The 18,301-nt window shown below is 51.9% G+C and overlaps 9 protein-coding genes across 9 annotated transcripts; 3 read left to right on the top strand and 6 right to left on the bottom strand.

Moving 5' to 3' along the window:
* Window positions 1-266: 266 nt before the first annotated feature.
* ASPWEDRAFT_104954 (tetratricopeptide repeat protein) lies at window positions 267-6,419 on the top strand (the record flags this gene model as incomplete). The annotated part of the gene is made up of 4 exons (XM_040827685.1): window positions 267-629; window positions 674-1,277; window positions 1,324-5,735; window positions 5,781-6,419. The coding sequence occupies 4 exons, from the start codon at window positions 267-269 to the stop codon at window positions 6,417-6,419; spliced, it is 6,018 nt and encodes a 2,005-aa protein (XP_040693605.1).
* A 182-nt stretch (window positions 6,420-6,601) lies between these two features.
* On the bottom strand, window positions 6,602-7,558 carry ASPWEDRAFT_105343 (putative short-chain dehydrogenase/reductase family protein; the record flags this gene model as incomplete). Its single annotated transcript, XM_040827715.1, has 1 exon — window positions 6,602-7,558. The coding sequence occupies one exon, from the start codon at window positions 7,556-7,558 to the stop codon at window positions 6,602-6,604; it is 957 nt and encodes a 318-aa protein (XP_040693604.1).
* Window positions 7,559-7,772: 214 nt separating this feature from the next.
* ASPWEDRAFT_169751 (endonuclease/exonuclease/phosphatase family protein) lies at window positions 7,773-9,170 on the bottom strand (the record flags this gene model as incomplete). The annotated part of the gene is made up of 3 exons (XM_040830509.1): window positions 7,773-8,172; window positions 8,219-8,674; window positions 8,722-9,170. The coding sequence occupies 3 exons, from the start codon at window positions 9,168-9,170 to the stop codon at window positions 7,773-7,775; spliced, it is 1,305 nt and encodes a 434-aa protein (XP_040693603.1).
* A 168-nt stretch (window positions 9,171-9,338) lies between these two features.
* Window positions 9,339-10,153, bottom strand: ASPWEDRAFT_25717 (uncharacterized protein; the record flags this gene model as incomplete). Its single annotated transcript, XM_040832767.1, has 2 exons — window positions 9,339-9,919; window positions 9,964-10,153. The coding sequence occupies 2 exons, from the start codon at window positions 10,151-10,153 to the stop codon at window positions 9,339-9,341; spliced, it is 771 nt and encodes a 256-aa protein (XP_040693602.1).
* A 31-nt stretch (window positions 10,154-10,184) lies between these two features.
* On the bottom strand, window positions 10,185-11,682 carry zrfA (high-affinity Zn(2+) transporter ZRT1). The gene has a single exon (XM_040829257.1). It carries the CDS (start codon window positions 11,388-11,390, stop codon window positions 10,317-10,319), a length of 1,074 nt encoding a protein of 357 aa, XP_040693601.1. The 5' UTR covers window positions 11,391-11,682; the 3' UTR covers window positions 10,185-10,316.
* A 296-nt stretch (window positions 11,683-11,978) lies between these two features.
* Window positions 11,979-12,962, top strand: ASPWEDRAFT_66683 (uncharacterized protein; the record flags this gene model as incomplete). The annotated part of the gene is made up of 1 exon (XM_040838857.1): window positions 11,979-12,962. The coding sequence occupies one exon, from the start codon at window positions 11,979-11,981 to the stop codon at window positions 12,900-12,902; it is 924 nt and encodes a 307-aa protein (XP_040693600.1). The 3' UTR covers window positions 12,903-12,962.
* Window positions 12,963-13,210: 248 nt separating this feature from the next.
* Window positions 13,211-13,948, bottom strand: ASPWEDRAFT_103557 (YoaK family protein; the record flags this gene model as incomplete). Its single annotated transcript, XM_040827574.1, has 1 exon — window positions 13,211-13,948. The coding sequence occupies one exon, from the start codon at window positions 13,946-13,948 to the stop codon at window positions 13,211-13,213; it is 738 nt and encodes a 245-aa protein (XP_040693599.1).
* Window positions 13,949-14,200: 252 nt separating this feature from the next.
* Window positions 14,201-15,425, bottom strand: ASPWEDRAFT_169746 (uncharacterized protein; the record flags this gene model as incomplete). The annotated part of the gene is made up of 4 exons (XM_040830508.1): window positions 14,201-14,347; window positions 14,393-14,810; window positions 14,866-15,147; window positions 15,250-15,425. The coding sequence occupies 4 exons, from the start codon at window positions 15,423-15,425 to the stop codon at window positions 14,201-14,203; spliced, it is 1,023 nt and encodes a 340-aa protein (XP_040693598.1).
* Window positions 15,426-16,594: 1,169 nt separating this feature from the next.
* ASPWEDRAFT_103940 (polysaccharide lyase family 1 protein) lies at window positions 16,595-18,023 on the top strand (the record flags this gene model as incomplete). The annotated part of the gene is made up of 3 exons (XM_040827609.1): window positions 16,595-17,213; window positions 17,264-17,348; window positions 17,396-18,023. The coding sequence occupies 3 exons, from the start codon at window positions 16,595-16,597 to the stop codon at window positions 18,021-18,023; spliced, it is 1,332 nt and encodes a 443-aa protein (XP_040693597.1).
* Between the last annotated feature and the right edge of the window lie 278 nt (window positions 18,024-18,301).

Here is an 18,301-nt window from a genome sequence, read left to right as displayed (position 1 = left end):
ACCGTTCGGATCCGACGGACCACGGAGTCAAGTATGATGATATCGGCTGGTTCGAACTCTCATAAACTCCAGGTCATCAGGACCAGACAGGACCAGAGTTTTATGATGTCAGCACTTCTGGCTGCACACAAATACCATAAACAGTGCTTTCCCAGGATCACTTTTCCATCTATCTTCTTCTCTTTCTCCTGATCTGGAGATTCTCACCTTCGAATCCTACTCTGTTTTCTCTGACATGCTATGATCCAATCCTCTTTCTAACCAGCATGTCTTCCTCGCAAATACCGGGAAACACTGCTGCTCGTGACTCGGGCATCGAGTCCCCTGGCAGAACGGCTGTGCTCCGCGAGAAACTCCAGTTGATCGCCCAGGAGAGCAAGCCCCGTCTGGGTCTGTCGGCGACAGAACTCAGCCAGAATTGTCCTACCGTCGATACATTCTTCGACGAGGTCGCGACGGAAAGACTCCGTCGTATGCCTCGCAATGGCAGTCGGCTTGATGGTGTCCTCCGGAGAGCTTCGCGACTTGCCTTTGCTGTTGGTTCGCTGCGGGATGCCGTCGGTGGTATCCTAGTCGGCATTGAGACAGCTACCACGCTTATCTGGGGAAGTTGTCTACTCCTGTTGCAGGTACGTATTCTATCTCCCAGTTCTGATCAGGCTAACGAGAGCAGAGTGGAATCGACAATGTCGAACTCTTGGACAGTGTCTTTGGCCGATACGGCCGTGTGACCATGGGCATTTCGGTCCTGCTGCAGCATGAGCCATTCTTCATGGAATCCACTCAGATCCAGTCGAAGATCGGAATGATCTACGCTGATCTCCTCGAGCTGGTCTGTCACGTTACGATGGAATACATCGAAGGGCTTAGAGGAAAGGACAACCAAACCATGAAACACAACATTGACGAGGCCTTCTTCGTCTACTTCAACCGCTTCAATGCGAACTGGCGGAGTATCTCGGAGATGGCCCTCGCCAGTGTTAGCAAGGGTACCTTCCAAGAGGAAAGTGCCATTGATATTCCTGCCATCTACGAGTTCATCGGGCTGCAGGATCGTGCTCTGCAGATGATTCTCGAGGGAAGCACCCATACCCTGGCCGATGGGTCTTTTGAATGGTTCGATACTCACCTCAACAACTTTGTCATGGGTGAACATGACTTGATGGCCATCACCGGCGGTCCGGGCAGTGGCAAGAGTGCCCTCGCCCAGTGGACTGTCGAGCGTCTGCAGACCTCTCCTGAGCATGATGTCTGGAATGTCATCCAGTACACTATCCGTAAGTCACCTGAAGCATAACAACTGTCAGCGCTAACAAGACACAGGAGGTGACGTCCCCATCACCGCCCTCAGCTTGAGTATCCTCAAGGGCATGCTTCACCAGATTCTCGACCGATCGGTCAGCAACTTCAAAATACAAGAGGCTATCCTCACTTCTCTTACCGAAGCTGCCGAACTCGCCTCCATCGGTGCTACCGATATGGAGGTCGAGGAAGTCCTCTGGTCGGCAATGGAGACCGCCGTGCACTCCAACTTGCACTTCTTGCTCATCATCGATGGTCTGGAGCGAGTGAAGAGCAGCGATGATGCCCCCGCTAAATTCTACGATCGCCTCCAGCACGTCGTCGCTGGAACAGACAATCCGTCCAAGTTGATTCTCTTCACTCGCAGATTCCCCGCAAAGACCAAGCTGCACAGCGCGCAGTTGCTTTCGATGGATGCAAACCAGACGCATGAGGACATGGTTGGTGCCGTCAAGGACGCCATGTCCTATCACGCCCAGTACCGGGATATTGAGAAGGAACATCTCGATACCATGGCTGAAGAGATTGTCAATCGCGCCCAGGGCTCGTTTGTCTGGGCTCAGCAGGTTGTCGAATTTGTCGCTCGGCAGAAGACACTCGCTGATATGGTGAGAGCAGCGAAGCATGTTCCCGAATCTCTTGGTGCTCTGGTAGATCACCATCTGCATGATATGGATCTCGAGCAAGCCGACACTCGTGCTTTGCTGGGCTGGATGGCTGCCGCTGAACGTCCTCTGTTGATCAAGGAAGTGCAGCAACTTCTCAGTGTCGATCCCACGACTCCATCAATGGTCTTCCGACTTTCCAGTCCCCAGCAGGATCTCTTCCGTCCCATGAGTGCTCTCATCAAGGTCCGAGACGGTTTTGTCGCGTTCAAACACCCTATCATCCGTCACCACATCCGTGAGCGGGCCGAGGCAGTGACAGAACAAACCGACACGGGCAAATTCCCCTTCAGTCTCAAGGAAGCCAACTACGACTTGTTGATCCGATCTATCGCTTGGGTCAAGCTCACTGTCAAGAAAGACTTTCCCATTTCTTTCAACAAGCTGAATGCCGAGGACCGAGAAAGCCTGTTCGACTCGCATGTTCTCATGGAGTATACTTCTCGCTACTGGTTCTCGCACTTGCTCTCATCCTCGATGGCTACGAAGAACGGTACATTCGTCTTCACCAAGACGTTTGAAAAGGCCGTGCCGGATTCCGTGCTCTTCTCCCAGATCGAGCTCACCAGTCGGGAATCCCAATTCAGCCGATCCAGCATCTTGGAGCTCTACCGTCTTTCTGCTGATGTTCGACGGGCGGTTCTGGGCGAAAGAGCCAAGGCGACACTGCAGAGTCTGATCTATATCGCTCGTGCTGCACACATGGCTAGAGTCACCTATGCCAACGACCATGTGTACGAGGCGTGGACGACTAGCAAGGCACTCATGGGCCCTGCGAATGGAACTTCCATCGCTCTGGCTGAACTACTCGCCACGACTCCCATACACGAAGGACGCTTCGATCAGACTGCCAAGCGCCGTGGAGAGGCACTGGAGACTCTCACCTCCATGGACTGGGAAAAGAGCCCGATTTCCTTCAACCAGTCGCTGGGTTACCTCGCTCTGCTTGTGCCGATGTACAAGGCCAACGACAGAACTCAGCCAGCCTACGAAATGACCAAACAGTTCTACCAGCGTTCTGTCCAGAAATACGGTGCTCATTCCACCCAGTCCGTGCAGGCTGCCGATTTCCTCACGCAGAACTTTGACATTAGTGAGACGGACGACATGTCGCTTGAGCTGGCCCGAAGCAAGTACGAGAATATGGTGCGTACGTTGAGCGCTACGGATGAACGTCGCATTTCGTACACGCTGTACATGGCGCGTCTGTACGAGGACCGGAACCAGCCCAAGAACGCCGAACATGTTCTGTCGAGTCTGTGGGCGGGTCTGTCGTCGCGTGAGGCCGAGTCGACCTCAACCTGGGATAAGAAGACCAAGGTCGCTCTGGTGTACTACCAGTTCTTGCGACGATACGAACGTTCTGAGGAGGCCGAGGTTATTGTCCGTGACCTCTCATCTGATATTGAGGGCAATGGTGTCCACTCGCCTGACATGGTGCAGCGGGCGCAGCTGCTCCGCAACGAAGCCAGGGAGATGGGACTGGATGACCTCGAGCGCGTCCTGTCTATTCTTGTTTGGCGCTTCTACAAGAAGACTGGACAAGAGTACTCCCATGATGCAGTCACTCTGGCACAGTCCTTGACAAAGGACATGATGGGCACGGATCCTGCCACCAGCGTGACAGAGTTGAGTCCCTCGGACCGTCTGCTTCTGCACGAACTCATGGACTCGATTGCTTCGCTGGGCCCTGCCACTCTCAGCCCGTCTATTCTGACCCTCTGTCGCAGCCTGGCTACCCTCCATATCCGCGACGAGGAATGGCAGGCCGGCAGTACCTGTGTCTGGTCGGTGTTGAAGCATGCCTGGCCCGAGGTGCAGGATCCCGAGTCTGACTCCAAGTTCCCTTCGGAGACGGCACCGCACATGGCGAACCTTGCCTTGGATCTGGCTTACTGTCTGTTCCGTCGGTTGAATGTCCATGATGCTACGGTCGTGTATGGCAATGCTTTCAAGGCATCCATCATTGCCGACCGTGTCGCTATTCCATCAGTGACCGCTGTTGTCAAGACTGTTGTGGAGTTCTATGAAACCACCTTCCAGTTCACCAAGGCGCTTGCGTTACTGCACCAGGTTAGCGAGTTCTTCGTCTCTCGTCTGGGTGAGTCGGACAAGCACAGCATCGACAGCTTGTACCATGAAGGTGATCTCGCAACTCGCCTGGAATATCGCGACCAGGCACAGCAGAGCTACAACATCATCTACAAGGCTAGCATCCGTGGCGGCAAGATCGGGTCCACCGGAGTCAGAGCTGCCGTGGCTTTGATCACCTTGTACGAGCAGGACAAGCAGTGGGATTCTGCCTTGGAGGTGTACCGTCATCTCTGGCCCACGCTTGTCCGCTTCGATGAACGCGACGGCTACGACCGTGCTCTTTTGGAAGGTCTCCTTGAAAAGACCTACACCGGCTACATGGCCATTCTGGGCTCGACCGCCATGAAGGCCGGTTACTCGGAGCGATACCAGGTTGCGACCGAGCATCTCCGTCTCTGCAAGAAGATCCACGGTGCTGCGGACGACATGACCCTGAAGGCAACCTTGGGTCTGGCGGAGATCTGCGAAGACAGCGAGAGCCACATCGACGAGGCGATCCAGCTGTACCAGCACGTTCTCAAGGTCCACGAATGGGTTCCTGCCTCTCAGGCTTCGCGGTCGCTTCCTGAGATGTCGCACACCTTGCCGATCACGGTCAAGCATAAGTTGGCCCAGCTCTATCTGCGCAAGAAGCTCACCTCTGCCGAGGCTGGTTCTTTGTACCAGGAGGAGCTGCAGCTGTCCAAGCAGCAGCAGGGTCACTCTTCCACGACCACTTTGCTCTGGTTGAGAGAAGTTGCTTTGATGTATGCGATCAAGGACTCGACCGAGTCACTCAGCAAGGGTGGTGCCATCCTGCATAACCACGCGGACGAGGTGATTCAGATGACGGATCACCACCAGACTCTGGTGGACAGAGCGCATCGTCTGGCGCACATCTACCTGGAAACTGGATACAAGGACCAGGGCAACAGTCTCATTGACGAGATGCACCAAAATATCATCGCCAATCCACCGTCGGACAAGGCCCTCGGCGAGCATCCCCCGGCTGTTTTCGTGGCGGCATTCGAGGAAGTCTTCCGCGGAAAACAGTCATACAGCCAGATCTTGCAGCAGCTGTCGAGTGAAAGCCAGATGACTGGATCTTTCGAGAAGAGCCTGTCCAGCCACGATCTCGTCCCGACACTCGCAGCCGGCGAACAGCTGCACCAAATCCAGACCGAGCAGAAGCGGACCGCTGCAGCCAAGCAGTCCCGCGACAAGTTGTACGACTACTTCTGCAACTCTCTGTCCATCTCCCAGCTCAAGCACAAGGATGTTATTTTCCAGTTCTTCAACGTCTGCCGCCGGGAAGTGCAGCACGAGGACTACAACATCAACATCATCACGGCCAGCACGGCGATGGTCAAGGACCTTTGCGATCGCTCTCGCTTCCAGGATGCTGCTGACCTGACTGGTGCATTCCACTCCTTCGTCCATCTGACGGATGGCCTGCACAGCTATGAGAGCATCTTCACATCCATCAAGCTCTGTCTGTATCTGAACGGATACCAGACCATCAAGTGCCCTGACGAGAAGATCTCGCAGAACATGGCTTTCGAGTCGAAGCTGTTCTTGCAGGAAATCATGACGGCCGCGAAGCAGATCAACATTCAGTTCTCTGAGCTGCCTTTCACTGAGTTGAACGATCTGGTCACTGTTCTGGGTGAGCATGAATTATTTGATGACCTCGAGGTATGTTATCTTCCCTATCACGATGTCTGTATACTAATGACGCAGTCCATTCTCACCGACCTCTGGACCTCCCGTATCGTCCAACGAACCTGGACCCTCAACGTCGTCGTCTGGATCGGTCGTCGCCTCGTGGAAACCCGCTTCTGCCGCGGCAACACCAGCGAAGCCATCCACCTCGGCCGCGACATCTGCTACAACCTGCGCCAGGTCTGGGGTAACTGCGACAACGTGACGCTGGAGATGAACAAGCTGCTTTCTGGTCTGTACACGGCATCAGGAAACCACGCGGCGGCCGTTTCTCTCCACGAATCCGCACTGTATGAACTTCTCAACGACGGCGACGCGGTGAACAACGACAACGCAAGGGAAACCGCCAGTCAGCATCTCACTCTGCTCAAGCACGCCCAGACCCGCGCAAACAGACAGGCCACGCCTAGCACCAAGCTCCCTGATGCGCTGGCCATTGAGACCATTACCCGCCAGGCTGCTCTTAAGTTTGGACTCAACCCGGCTGACTTTGCGGAAGAGGCAGATGGCGAAGTGGGCATGTGGCATCGACCCCGCCGGTTCAGTCTGGACGTGCAGGAGGAAGAGAAGCATGAGAATCATCTGCGGAATTCGAGTGGAGCTGCGATGTTGAGTGGGAATGCAGGAGCCAAGAGGATTTCGATTGCTGCGCTGTAATTTATTAATTATCAATTGTTTCTCTACTTACTGTACCTAATAATCTTGCGTTAGTATTAATACAGACTGTCTGATGTTTCTGAGTTGTGTAACCCTAACAGAAGCCCTTGCCCCAAGCCCTCTTTCCAGATGGGGAAAAAGTTCTGGATGAAGTCATTAATAGCAGTATGGTATCTTAATTATTATACATTGGTAACACCCGGCTGAAACTCCTCAAGCACAGCAGAAATCTCTCTCCACATCTTCTTCTGCGCATCTCGTCCAGCCTCACTCCGTACAAATTCGGACAGTTCCTCATTATCCACCTTTCCGTCATCTGTATACGCCCCGTGGCTATCAGGTCCCAGATTAGCAGACAGCACCAACGTCCGACTTCCCACCTCTGTCGATCGAGCCAGCAGCAGCTTCATAAACCACAATCCCCATCCTGCATCTCTGGCTAGTTGTGAATGACATAGTCCAGGGTTGAGCATGTTGACGACCACCCGCGAGTCAGAAAGTCTGTCGACTAGTTCCCGGATGACCAGGATCTGAACCAGCTTTGACGTGGCGTAGCGGTCCATTGATTCAAAGCTGGTCGGGTTGTCGAACGCAGCGAGCGTGTTGGGACTTTTCAGCTCTGCAAATTTCGCACTCTGGTGTATACCGCTCACGACAAAGGTAAGATGAGGCTGTGTGTTGTATTTGATCGCTGTGTCGCGGAGGGTAGGGAGGAGAAGGAGACCCATGAGGAGAGTGCTGATGACATTGACCGTGATGGTCTGCTCGTGTCCTTCTGCTTTTTTAAAGGTGGCTGGCGCGACAGCTGCGTTTGCAATCACTGCATCCAGACGAGGGAGCTTCGATGCTCGTTGGGCAAAGTCCACGACAGATGTGTATGAGGATAGATCGACATGCCAGACTTCGCAGACTGATCGGCCGGTGGACGCTTCGATGGATTGTTTTGCTTCTTCGCCTGCTGCGGTGTTTCGCACGGCGAGGATGACCTTTGCTGCGTTTAGACGGGCGATGTGACGGGCTGCTTCGAGACCGAGACCGACGTTGGCGCCGGTGACGATGACGGTTTGGTCGGTGTAGGGACGGGTGGGATAGTCGGGGGTGACGAAGAGTTGTTTGTAGAGGAAGTGCGTGAAACTCATGATGCTGGTTGATAATTAACTGACGAACTGATGATGATGGAATATAAGCTGATGGATTTATATTTATACGTGAGATGGACATAGAATGGACATAGGATACTCTAAATCCGGCGGGTGTGCGCAAACTCCGCTGCGATCTTATCTCCGATGACATCACGATCTGTATTATAAATCATGATTATTCTATCTATAGACATCTAGAGGATATCCATGGTTATTGCAAAGAGTAAATCAGCCCCAGCTGGTCAATTTCATCTCCATCCTGTCCATAAAACCCAACCACCTGCCATCCATCCTCAGCCACAAAGTCTTTGCAATCCTCCGTCTTTGTCCCGGCACTGACTGTCTTTCCCTTGCTGGTTGTTGCTGAAAGGGAGAAGATCCGTGTATGGTCGTTGTGTTTGCCCTGGCACATTGTGGTGTGCGTCCAGTATTCGTCGTCTGCTAGGCTGAGTTCCTGGACTGTTCCGCCGTCGCCGCCGTGTGTGTGATTTGATCCAGAGGTGAAGAGACTGACTGCATCGAGACGGTTGTCGCCACGGAGAGTGATTTTCTGGGGTTTATTCGAGCCGGTGGATGAATCAGGGATGGAAGTGAGGTCGTTGAACCAGGTTCTATCTTGTTAGTATACGTATACACTACTTGTACAGGACAACATACCCATGTGGACCACCGAATAGATCACTCTGACGAAGAGAATCAGACAGCGAATAAGTAAAGTTACTCGTGATGGGATTGTGATCCGACAGAATCGTCCCATTGCTGGATAAAAAGTCATAGTCGGCGTATTTCCAGAACGTAGCCTGCAGGTCCATCACTCGACTTCCGCGGTAGAAGATCTTATCCACCGTCTCGCAGGAGTTGTTCTTGTTGGGATTCTCGCATATTCGCGCATTGTCGTCTTGGGGCGGGATGTCTCCATGCAGAATCAGATCGATCCAGGGATTCGCCATGTTGTTTTCCTGCGTGAAGACGCGGATGTTCTCGCCAGACGATGTATACCGGGCATTGGTGTCGCCAAAGACGAGGACGGCATTTCCGGCCGAGTTGGTCTGGATGTGATCGGCCACCTGTTGCAGGTTGGCACTTCTTGCTTTGACGTCTTCTGTTTCGGATCTATCCTCTGTTAGTCTATGTTCATCATGATGGATAGATAGGGCTACCCCGCATCAGCATGCAGATTATAGAAATCCAGATAAACACCCTCTTCAACCCTCACTCTCATAACTGTAAACCCCTTTGGCGTGAGACAATCCGCCCCTGACGCCTCCGAACACGTCGCCCATTTGACACGCTCGAAATCCACCCAGTCATAGTTGGACAGCGTATTCAAGCCAGACCCGATGCCTGCCCCGCCCGATGTCGCAGTGCGGTAGGGGTGAGTGTCTGTTTTGTACAGGTGGGCGTGATAGTTGAAATCCTCCTGCACATGGATCACATCGTAGTCGTATTCGGCGAATTTGGCGCCAATGGCTTCGGTGTTTGTTGTTTTGTCGCCGGGGACTTCGTTGCTGTTGAGGATTTCGGGGAGGCCGGCAACGTTGAAGGAGAGGACGTTGAAGCTGCCTGCTGCCGCGGTTTGGGCAAGCGTATACAATAAAAGAGACTTCATGATGATGTTTATTGATTGATTGTTGATTGAGTTCAGAATTTTCCGGTGACAAAGAGTGGATAAGACTATATATAGCTGATCGTCGAGAATAGGGGGTGCCGAGAGTACTATATTGCTCCGTCTACGGTTACATTACTATATTAGTATAGTATAGACCACTAGAGTAGATCAAGGAAAGACTTCATCCCCCCTCCAATCCCAACATCTCCCCCTTCCCTCCATCGACGTAGACAACACATTTATCAACCTCCCCGCCGCTTCGTCCGCACTCAACATCTCCCTCCCCCAATAATCCCTCGTAAACTCCGTCTTCACCGTGCCGGGATGCGTCGCGACCGCCACAGCCCTCTTCCCACTCCTCGTCTTGAGATACAAATCCAGCGTTTTGGCTAGCTGGAACACGCCTGCTTTACTCGCGCGATATGAGTACCATCCGCCCGTGGCATTGTCGGAGATAGAACCCACGCGGGCGGCCATCATGGCGTAGATGGCGTGGGAGGGGAGATTCAGCCCTTGGTCGGGGGTGAATGGGGGTGAGGATTTAGTTGGCAGAAAGGGCGTGAGATGTTTGAGGAGCAGCATTGGGCCGAGAGTGTTGACTTGGAAGCTGTGCAGGGCGTTCTGGGCGTCGATTTGAGACGGCGATTTCTCGACGTGTAGAATGCCGGGGACGGTGAGGACGAGACGGAGGGGGGTGGAGGGATAGGTGTTGCGGAGGTGAGTGGCCATGTTGGCAATGGTTGATTCATCTACACAGTTAGTATATTATATATCAAGATGATGAGAAGAATACCTGTTACATCGACAGGCAGGACATGCAGTCGCTCCTTGTCGTCGATTCCCTCCAGCAGTTGATCGCGCACAGCATCGCAGTTGTGGCGGGCAGTGGCTACGACGGGGAGATTGGAATGCGTCAAGATGTGTTTGGCAAAGGCAAAGCCCAGCCCTCGAGAGGCTGGCGTTACCAGACAGAAGCCATTCATGATGATATGAAATAGATGAAGATGAGATGAAGTGGTATTAATATGTACGGTGGTTGACGTCATCTAACCTATCACATCCACTTATTTCAAATACTTCAATAAATCAACACTTTTATACATCAACACTTTTGTACATCAACACCTTTACATCAACACCTTTACATCAAGCCCACTTCCCAATCAAGCCCATGATACCTGCGCCGAGCAATGTACAAAACACCATAAACACCAAACGCGACCGCTGCTTGGTCCGACACGGATCGAAGAGAAAGTCCCTCGCCAACAACTCCACCAAACCACTGTAGATCAACACACCGGCTGAAATCGCATTCAACACGCCCTGCACAATCATGGCCGCCTTTGAGTCTGGGTTATAGGTAGTTCGCACGCCCAGTCCGATCGCAATGGAAATGGGGGTTGTCAGCCCATATGCAAGACAGAGGATCCACGGCAGCCATTTGTGTCGACCGAATGGAATGGCAGACAGTCGAGCACCCAGTCCTAGACCTTCAAAGGATTGGTGAAAGACAAGAACAGGATAGAGAGTAGCGAACTCAGAGCCCGTCACGCCCAGATTCAGCCCGATAATGACGGAGTGGAAGATGATGCCGAATTCAAGGATGAGAAAGGCGGCAATTTGCTGGCGGAATGAACGCTCAGCAACAGAATCATCGTCTACCTTTTCAGAAGTGTGTTCGGATGGTTTGTCGTGACGAATGCGACCGTCTTCAGGGACAGGCCCGATATCGAGATGGTCCTGATGAGCGAGAAAGTTGTCCGTGGCGTTTTCATCCTTGTGCATGCCGTATTTCAGCTCAACATAGACCTCAGCCGCAAGGTCAAGAAGGAAGATAAAGACAATTGAAGCCAGAACAATAGCCGCACACCAGGAATACTCATCCCAGTAACCAGAAACACCGACGCAGGTCTCTGGGCCGATTTTGGAATACGCCGGGTCCAGCAGATGGATAAACGCCGTGGCGACGATGACGCCAGTGCCAAAATAACGGGCGAAGATGTAGACGCTGTAGGGAATCTTCCAGCCCGGTAGACGTTTAGCCACGACGGGGAAGAAGGTAAAGGCCATGGAGACGAAGCCGATCACGAAGATGGAGGAGATGCGAGCACCGAGATGGCCATTGTAGTCGTTGCTGGAGATGGCCATGTAGCAGAGGACATCTTCCTTGCTGGCAGTGTCCAGGTTGACACTGGAGGGGTTGAAGGCCATTTTTGTCATGGATGTAGATGAAGGTAAAGATGTAGAAGTAAGGTCATGGTGCAGGTAGAGTAGATATATACAGAGTTGAGGACCTTGCCAGGTGAGGAGATTAATAGCAGGCTACTTCCAAGGTCCTTGACAGGAAGAAACTAAGAAAACAGGATGAGTGGATATGAAATGGAGGGATTGCGAATGGATGGAGTCGGAGATTTGGTGGACACGTTTGCTGCGCATTATTATATTGAACCTTGACAGTGATGGTAGATAATACACATGCAGGCAGTGATACAGTACCGGATATATAGATAGATATATAGCAATACTACATTGATGTACAATATACAGTATAAGATAGAGAAATAGAACACAGTGAGAACAGAAACACAGAATAATATCGCTAAGCTTTGTGGATCTGTAGGGCTGAGATATTCTCTCTTCCCTCGGAAGGTTCCGTCGTAGAATTGCCGTTCTATTTGTGTATGCCATTATGCAAAATGACAATACCGTTATTTGCATGTCTATATTTACTTATCCCGCAGCCAACGCATAGTACAGTGAGTATAAACAGCATCTATTCCTCTCTGACTTCCACCCCCATCACTCACAATGGGCAAAAGCAAAGAACAACCCATCGACCTGGTCGATGTCATCTCCCAGACCTACAGCGAATCCAAAATCATCGTCGTCGCCTGCCTCACCTCCTGGCTGCTCTGTCGTCTCAATTTCGGCGCTGCCTGGCTCCTCCTCATCCTCGCCTTCCTCCGAACCCAACACCAGCTCTCCCTCCGCCGCGCTGAACGCTCCATCCGCGACGAACTCATCCGCGGCCAGGCCGAAAAGACACTCCAAAAGGGCGAATCGGTCGAATGGATCAACAGCGTGATTGGCAAACTGTGGCATCTCTACGAACCCCAAATCTGCAACCAGATCGTGCGCTACGTCAACCACGAACTAGGCGGGCAGGTGGACTCCAAGAAAGTCGTGATTCACTCTCTGGCCCTGTTTGAACAGCCGTTACGCGTGCTCAAGATAAAAGCCTACTCCAAGCCCAACTCACCCAACTTCATCCTCGACGCCGAATTCTGCCTCAAAATCACTCCCCCCGACGACCACCGCGTCCATCTCCTCGAAATCGGCGCCCACGAACCCCTAATCGACATGGCCATCGTGCACACCAACACAGACGACCACAAAGCGCACGATCTGGCTGTCCAGGTGAAGAACTTCACCGGCACCGGCGTGGTGCGCTTCGAAATCGACCTCGAAAGCCTCCACCCACACTTACTGCAACCGCACATTGAGCTCGAGGAGAAGCCGAAGATGGACTGCACCATCCGCACCATCAGCCACCACCACTTCCCCTTTCATTTTGCGCATCATGTGGACTGGCGGCGGGTCGTGGAAATGCAGATCCGCGCGGGGCTGGGACGCGCATTCCATCAGCCGCTGCCCTTGCCGTTTGGCATTTGGGGGGAGGGGATGATGGTCAAGATTATGAGGGGGATGTGGCATTTGCAGCATTTGTCTTAGTATTACCAGTATAATGAATTATGAAATATATTATGAAATACTCTCCTAACTCCTGAGCTGAATGAACTCATAATTGTCGGTTCGTCACTAAATATGGGGACAGGCAGCCAATAGTAGACGGTGTGGAGCGCCCTGTAGGGCTGAGTGGGGGGCTGTTCGGCTGGTAATGGTGCTGCCTACCAGTACAGTATTTCTTCAATACTGTTATTTGCGTTGTATTCATTATTTTCAGTACATTTCCAATAATTGTATGTATTCAATAGACTATGACTATGGTAGTTATATATAAACACCCCTATACTCCGTACCTAAAGAGTAATCCTCTCCTCCCTCCATCCCATCCACGCAACTATTATCCCCCCCTTTATTATCGCCGCCGTCCACAATGCCCCTGCCACTCCAGCTGGACTGCGCGCCCATAATCCCCCAGCCACCGTCCCAATCGTCAAAGACAAGATAGCGGCCAGTCGCCGTCTCTCCTCAAAGCTCGACCACATCTTCCGCGTCAGAAACAGCGGACTCGCCATGAACTCGCAGAATATACTCGTCAACACCACACTAGGCAGTCCCTTGAAACCCAGCACGCCACTGCTCACTGCCTGTCCGCTACTCTGAAATGCAACCAGAGCCAGTGGCAAGAACGAAATATCCTTATCCGTGTTATCCTGCGTCGGACGGAGCGTGACAATCACCGCAGCAACGATAATGCAGACCATCTGCACGGCGAACGAAACACACAACACCCATCTCTTCCTCGGTGAGAAGAAGCGATAGAACCACCCAAAGACCAGCGATCCGATGCAGAAACTGGCGATGGACAGTCCGGATTTGACCCATCGTTGGGATTCAGCGCCCGCTAGCCCGAGACCTAGGTATACGGTGTTGCCGGTTTGCATGCTCACGAAGGAACCCCAAAGGAGGATGGAGGAGCTGTCGAGAAGCCCGGTGATGAGGTAGCAGAGAAGAAGTATGAGGTCGCCATGCTTGGTGGTGAGGGTTTGGTGGAGGTATTCTCGAGGGTGGCAGTGGGATCTTTGGTCGGACATTTTTCATGGACAGAAGTATCTACCAGGTGTATGGCTGTCTAGATATGATAGATAAGTAGTAAGTGAGGGGCAAAACATGTCTTAAACCCCTCATGGATTGCAGGTCTCGACATTGCGTGGTTACACAAACAGCAAGGAATGCGTGTTGATCAGGTGTTCATGTGATTTGTTGATGCAAATGCAGATAGATGCAGCGATCTTCAATCTCATGACCGTCAATCCGTGGATGGTATGAGGGGTAAGTCAGTTGGATTATGTTCCAGTTATTGTGGACACAAGTCGCTCTGCGTAGGACGTGGAAATATATTGCATGACACGCCTTAGTCTGCGAGCAAGAATAGTCGCGTCGATTTCACTTGTCGTCTCACCTTTTAAAACGGAGTGAGGGCCCCAGAGACGCTACAGGGTTAGTTTGAATGATCAACAGGCATGAGATAAACATACCACTTCAGACAGCTGGGAGGAAGGTCCAGCAATACCGTAAACAATGTAGAGTTTCCAATCCTCTCCCACAACTGTGCAGCCCATCATCGGCGGAAGAACACACTCTCTATTATTATGAGATGTCCGATTGGCAAATCCCCAGGAGACCAGGCCAGCCATCCAGACTGCCAGTTGCACCTGAGCCTCGATCAAACTCCCATCAGGCCCCTTTACCTCCACGCCTAGCCCAAGTAATCTGCACCCAGTATGTGGATGGTCGACATGGCTCAGATCCCGACCGAGATCATTGATTCCCGCCCGCTCATACTCAGTTTTCCAGTGTTGCATCGGCAGGCCCACAACCAAATCAATTTTTCGGTTAAATGTATCTTTCGCGGTATACCGAGGTAGGTACTTGGCACCAACGGACTCTGTTTGTCTGATTAAGCATTAGTATTAACTTTATTCTTCCAAGCCATGGCAGAATGACATACACACTCCAAGATTCCAGAGGCAAGTCTTCAATTGCCAGATCTAATAGAGGCCGGACAACATCCATCACCCACGATCCCTCACTGCGAAGTTCAGCCGCGCAAAGAGAAGTTGCAGCTGATATCTTCTTAATCTTGTCGTTATCCCCGTCCCACGGTGTGTCATCATTGGATGTTAGGAACCCTAAAAGATCCCTGGTAGCATTGGATCCTGGGTCCGCAGTTTGAGGCAAGAAGACCACCTTGGGTGTTGCTTTTGAAAGTTCGGCCTTCACACGAGTAGGACTGGAAGAACGTCGACTTGAAGCGGATCGGGCAAGAGATGGGGGTAGGATATGTCGTCACGGAAAGACTCTGGATGAGAGAGTGCATTGTCTGAGCTTTCACGTCAGAGTCTCTTCTGAGGATCCAAATTCGCCGTCGATGGTTCTGAACATCTTCGAAGATGTCTTGGGACGGTCGTTTAGCGCTGTCTTCCCCGCCCGGTTGTCATCCGAGCTAGGATTCGCCTGCAGCTCCGTCGATACACGGTCGATCCATTGCTCAATTGCATTGTTTTTCATTACTGTACATCCAAGAAAAGGTGATAAGGCATTACTGGTTCGAAGCGATGATCCAGCGATACTGGCGTGAATACATCCAGATAAAAGAAAGGTTGTTGGGGTTACCCAAACAAAACTAGCTGATTCGGGCTAACTACCCCAGATATCGGACTATCGTTTCTCCTATTCTAATAAAAATGCAGTGATGCCCTACTATTTAACGGCATAATATGGCATTCTCAGAGGTATATACTTACTAAGATATCTACAAAAGGACGGATTGTTGAAGAGTACCTTTCTTTCTTGGAGGGAAAGGCCAACCCTAGAAGATATCGAGATGACTCAGTATAATGACCTCAAGGAAAACTCCATCTTGATAATATTACGCACTATTTGACACTGATTCAGCTCTGGACACGGGATGGAGATATTAAAAGGTCATGAGGTGAAAATATTAACCAGGTGGACCAGCCATGTATCAATGTCAGAAATAAGCTTATGTCCTGAGCCCAGATTACGATCGGCCTATCAAGTAGATTAACTCGACAGCCGATCAAACGAATCGAGTCAGTCTCATTCCCTCGACTTCTTCTTCTTTTGTTCCAGTTTATATAAACACCACGAGGTCGATAACGTGGCCCTCTCCACTCCTCCTGACGATCTTTTCTTTTCTCCACCAACCACCATCCTCTCTGTCTTCCATCGTGCAATCTCCGAATGTCGATCTTCGGATCTTCACTTATCTTCCATCAATCTGATTCACTCTTTATTAAACTTTGCGGGCGAGATATGAACGGGTTGCTTTGATAGACCCTTAATGAACCCTAGTGGCCCACCATTTCTCCAGATATCCGAAATCTTCGCCGACGTTGTAAAAGACTATCACAGGGAACACGCTATATCGCTAGGCTGCTCGATGCTGTTTCATCCTCGGCCCGTCTATCAATCTCTAACCACTACTGCCCGTGTGGGTTGCATGAGCAGTGGTTTGTTGTCTGGAGAAAGACTCGCCTTCTCCCGTGTCTGTGTCTCAGAATTTGGCCATATTCCTATATATACACCTCATTGAACCTGTTCATGATGCTACCATTCAGCCTTTTCTATCTTAAATTTTCTTTCCTTCTCGCTGCTGGTTCAGTCATTCTTCTCCTGTCACTCGTTCTCTCGTTCACTTCTTCCAGTTTGTCAGGATGACCCTGCTGCGTTCCATCTGCGCCGCGGCCGCCTTGCTGGCCATTGGCGCCCGTGCTGAAGGTGTTACTGGAAGTGCCTTTGGTTTCGCCAGTGGTACCACTGGTGGTGGTAGTGCTGCTGCTGCTGCGCCTAGCGACATCAGCCAGTTGAAGACCTGGCTGAGCGACGACACTCCCCGTGTCATCCTTATCGACAAGGAGTTCAACTTCATCGGCAGCGAGGGCAACTGCAGCAGCTGCCAGTGCTGTATCCCCGACTCCAACACGTGCGGCAGCTCCGGACAGAACGCCATCAAGCAGAGTGGCTCCGACTGGTGCGGTAGCTACCCTTCGATAACCTGCTCCTACGACAAGGCCGGTATCGAGAGCCTCGAGGTCGCCTCCCACAAGTCGATTGTCGGTGTGGGCAGCAAAGGTGTCATCCGTGGCAAGGGTCTGCGTCTGGTCAACGGCGTTAGCAACATCATCATTCAGAACATCCACATTACCGAGCTCAACCCTCAGTACATCTGGGGCGGTGATGCCATCACTCTGGATGGCACTAGCAACGTCTGGATCGACCATGTCACCGTTAACCTGGTTGGCCGTCAGATGTTCGTTTCTGGATATGACAAGAGTAAGTAATTTCCATTGCTTTTTTGATCCCTTCTTACAGATTACCTCTAGACACCGGTGTTACCATCTCCAACTCCGAGTTCGATGGCCGTACCAGCTGGTCTGCTACCTGCGATGGGCACCACTACTGGACTGTGTAGGTCTTCTTCACCTCCCTCATCTCAAGCCATCTAACATCCCCAGCCTTGGCTACGGAAAGGGCGACACGGTGACCTTCGCTGGGAACTACATCCATCACACCTCCGGCCGCTCCCCCAAGCTCGAGTTCAACAGCCACTGGCACGCCTACAACAACTACTGGTTCAACAACACCGGTCACGCCTTTGACGTCGGTGAGAACACCAACGCCTTCATCGAGGGTAACGTCTTCAACAATGTCAAGACCCCGTTCCTCGAGGACAGCAACCCCGGCAACACCTTTGCCGTCTCTTCCAGCGACAAGTCCACCTGCGACTCTGCCACCGGCCGCACTTGCATTGCCAACACTCTCACCAGCTCCGGCACTCTCTCTGGAAGCGACAAGTCCGTTCTCTCCGGCTGGCCCTCGGGTGAAGGTAACCTCAACTACATCGCCGCCAGCAAGGTCGCTTCCTCCGTCCAGGCCAACGCCGGTGTCGGCAAGGTCGGTGGGGGTGCCAGCGGCTCGGGTGGCTCTAGCTCCATTGCTGCTGTCTCCAGCGCTGCCGCAACCTCTGGCGCTGTCGCATCGTCTTCTGCCGCTAAGCGTGATGTTCCTCTGACCCAGGCTGGTCCCGCTCCCACTGCCATTCCTTCCCAGCGCACCTGGTCTTGGAAGACCGTTTCCGCTTAAATTTCTTAAGCATTTCGTGGCCCAGCATTTTCAAATGGTCAGGCGGACAATCCTTTCTGCTTGATTCTGGTGTCTTTCTGTCCGGGACAATAAAAATCGGCAGTATCCTGTATTACCTTCTCTTCTTAAAGACGGCTGATTGAAGCCGACTTTTGACTATTCCAATGTATTTCCAAAATATAAATCTAATTATTTTTTGTCATTCATCATTGTAGTCATGGTGCAGAAGAGAACTGAGGATGATCCAGCGCCGTGTATGATGTGTATGTGATTCTGGC

The sequence above is a fragment of the Aspergillus wentii genome (assembly GCF_001890725.1).
Source record: "Aspergillus wentii DTO 134E9 unplaced genomic scaffold ASPWEscaffold_2, whole genome shotgun sequence".
Classification (NCBI taxonomy): Eukaryota; Fungi; Ascomycota; class Eurotiomycetes; order Eurotiales; family Aspergillaceae; genus Aspergillus; species Aspergillus wentii.
The sequence above is the reverse complement of the archived record's forward strand: the minus strand, read 5'-3'. Positions and strand labels throughout refer to the sequence as shown.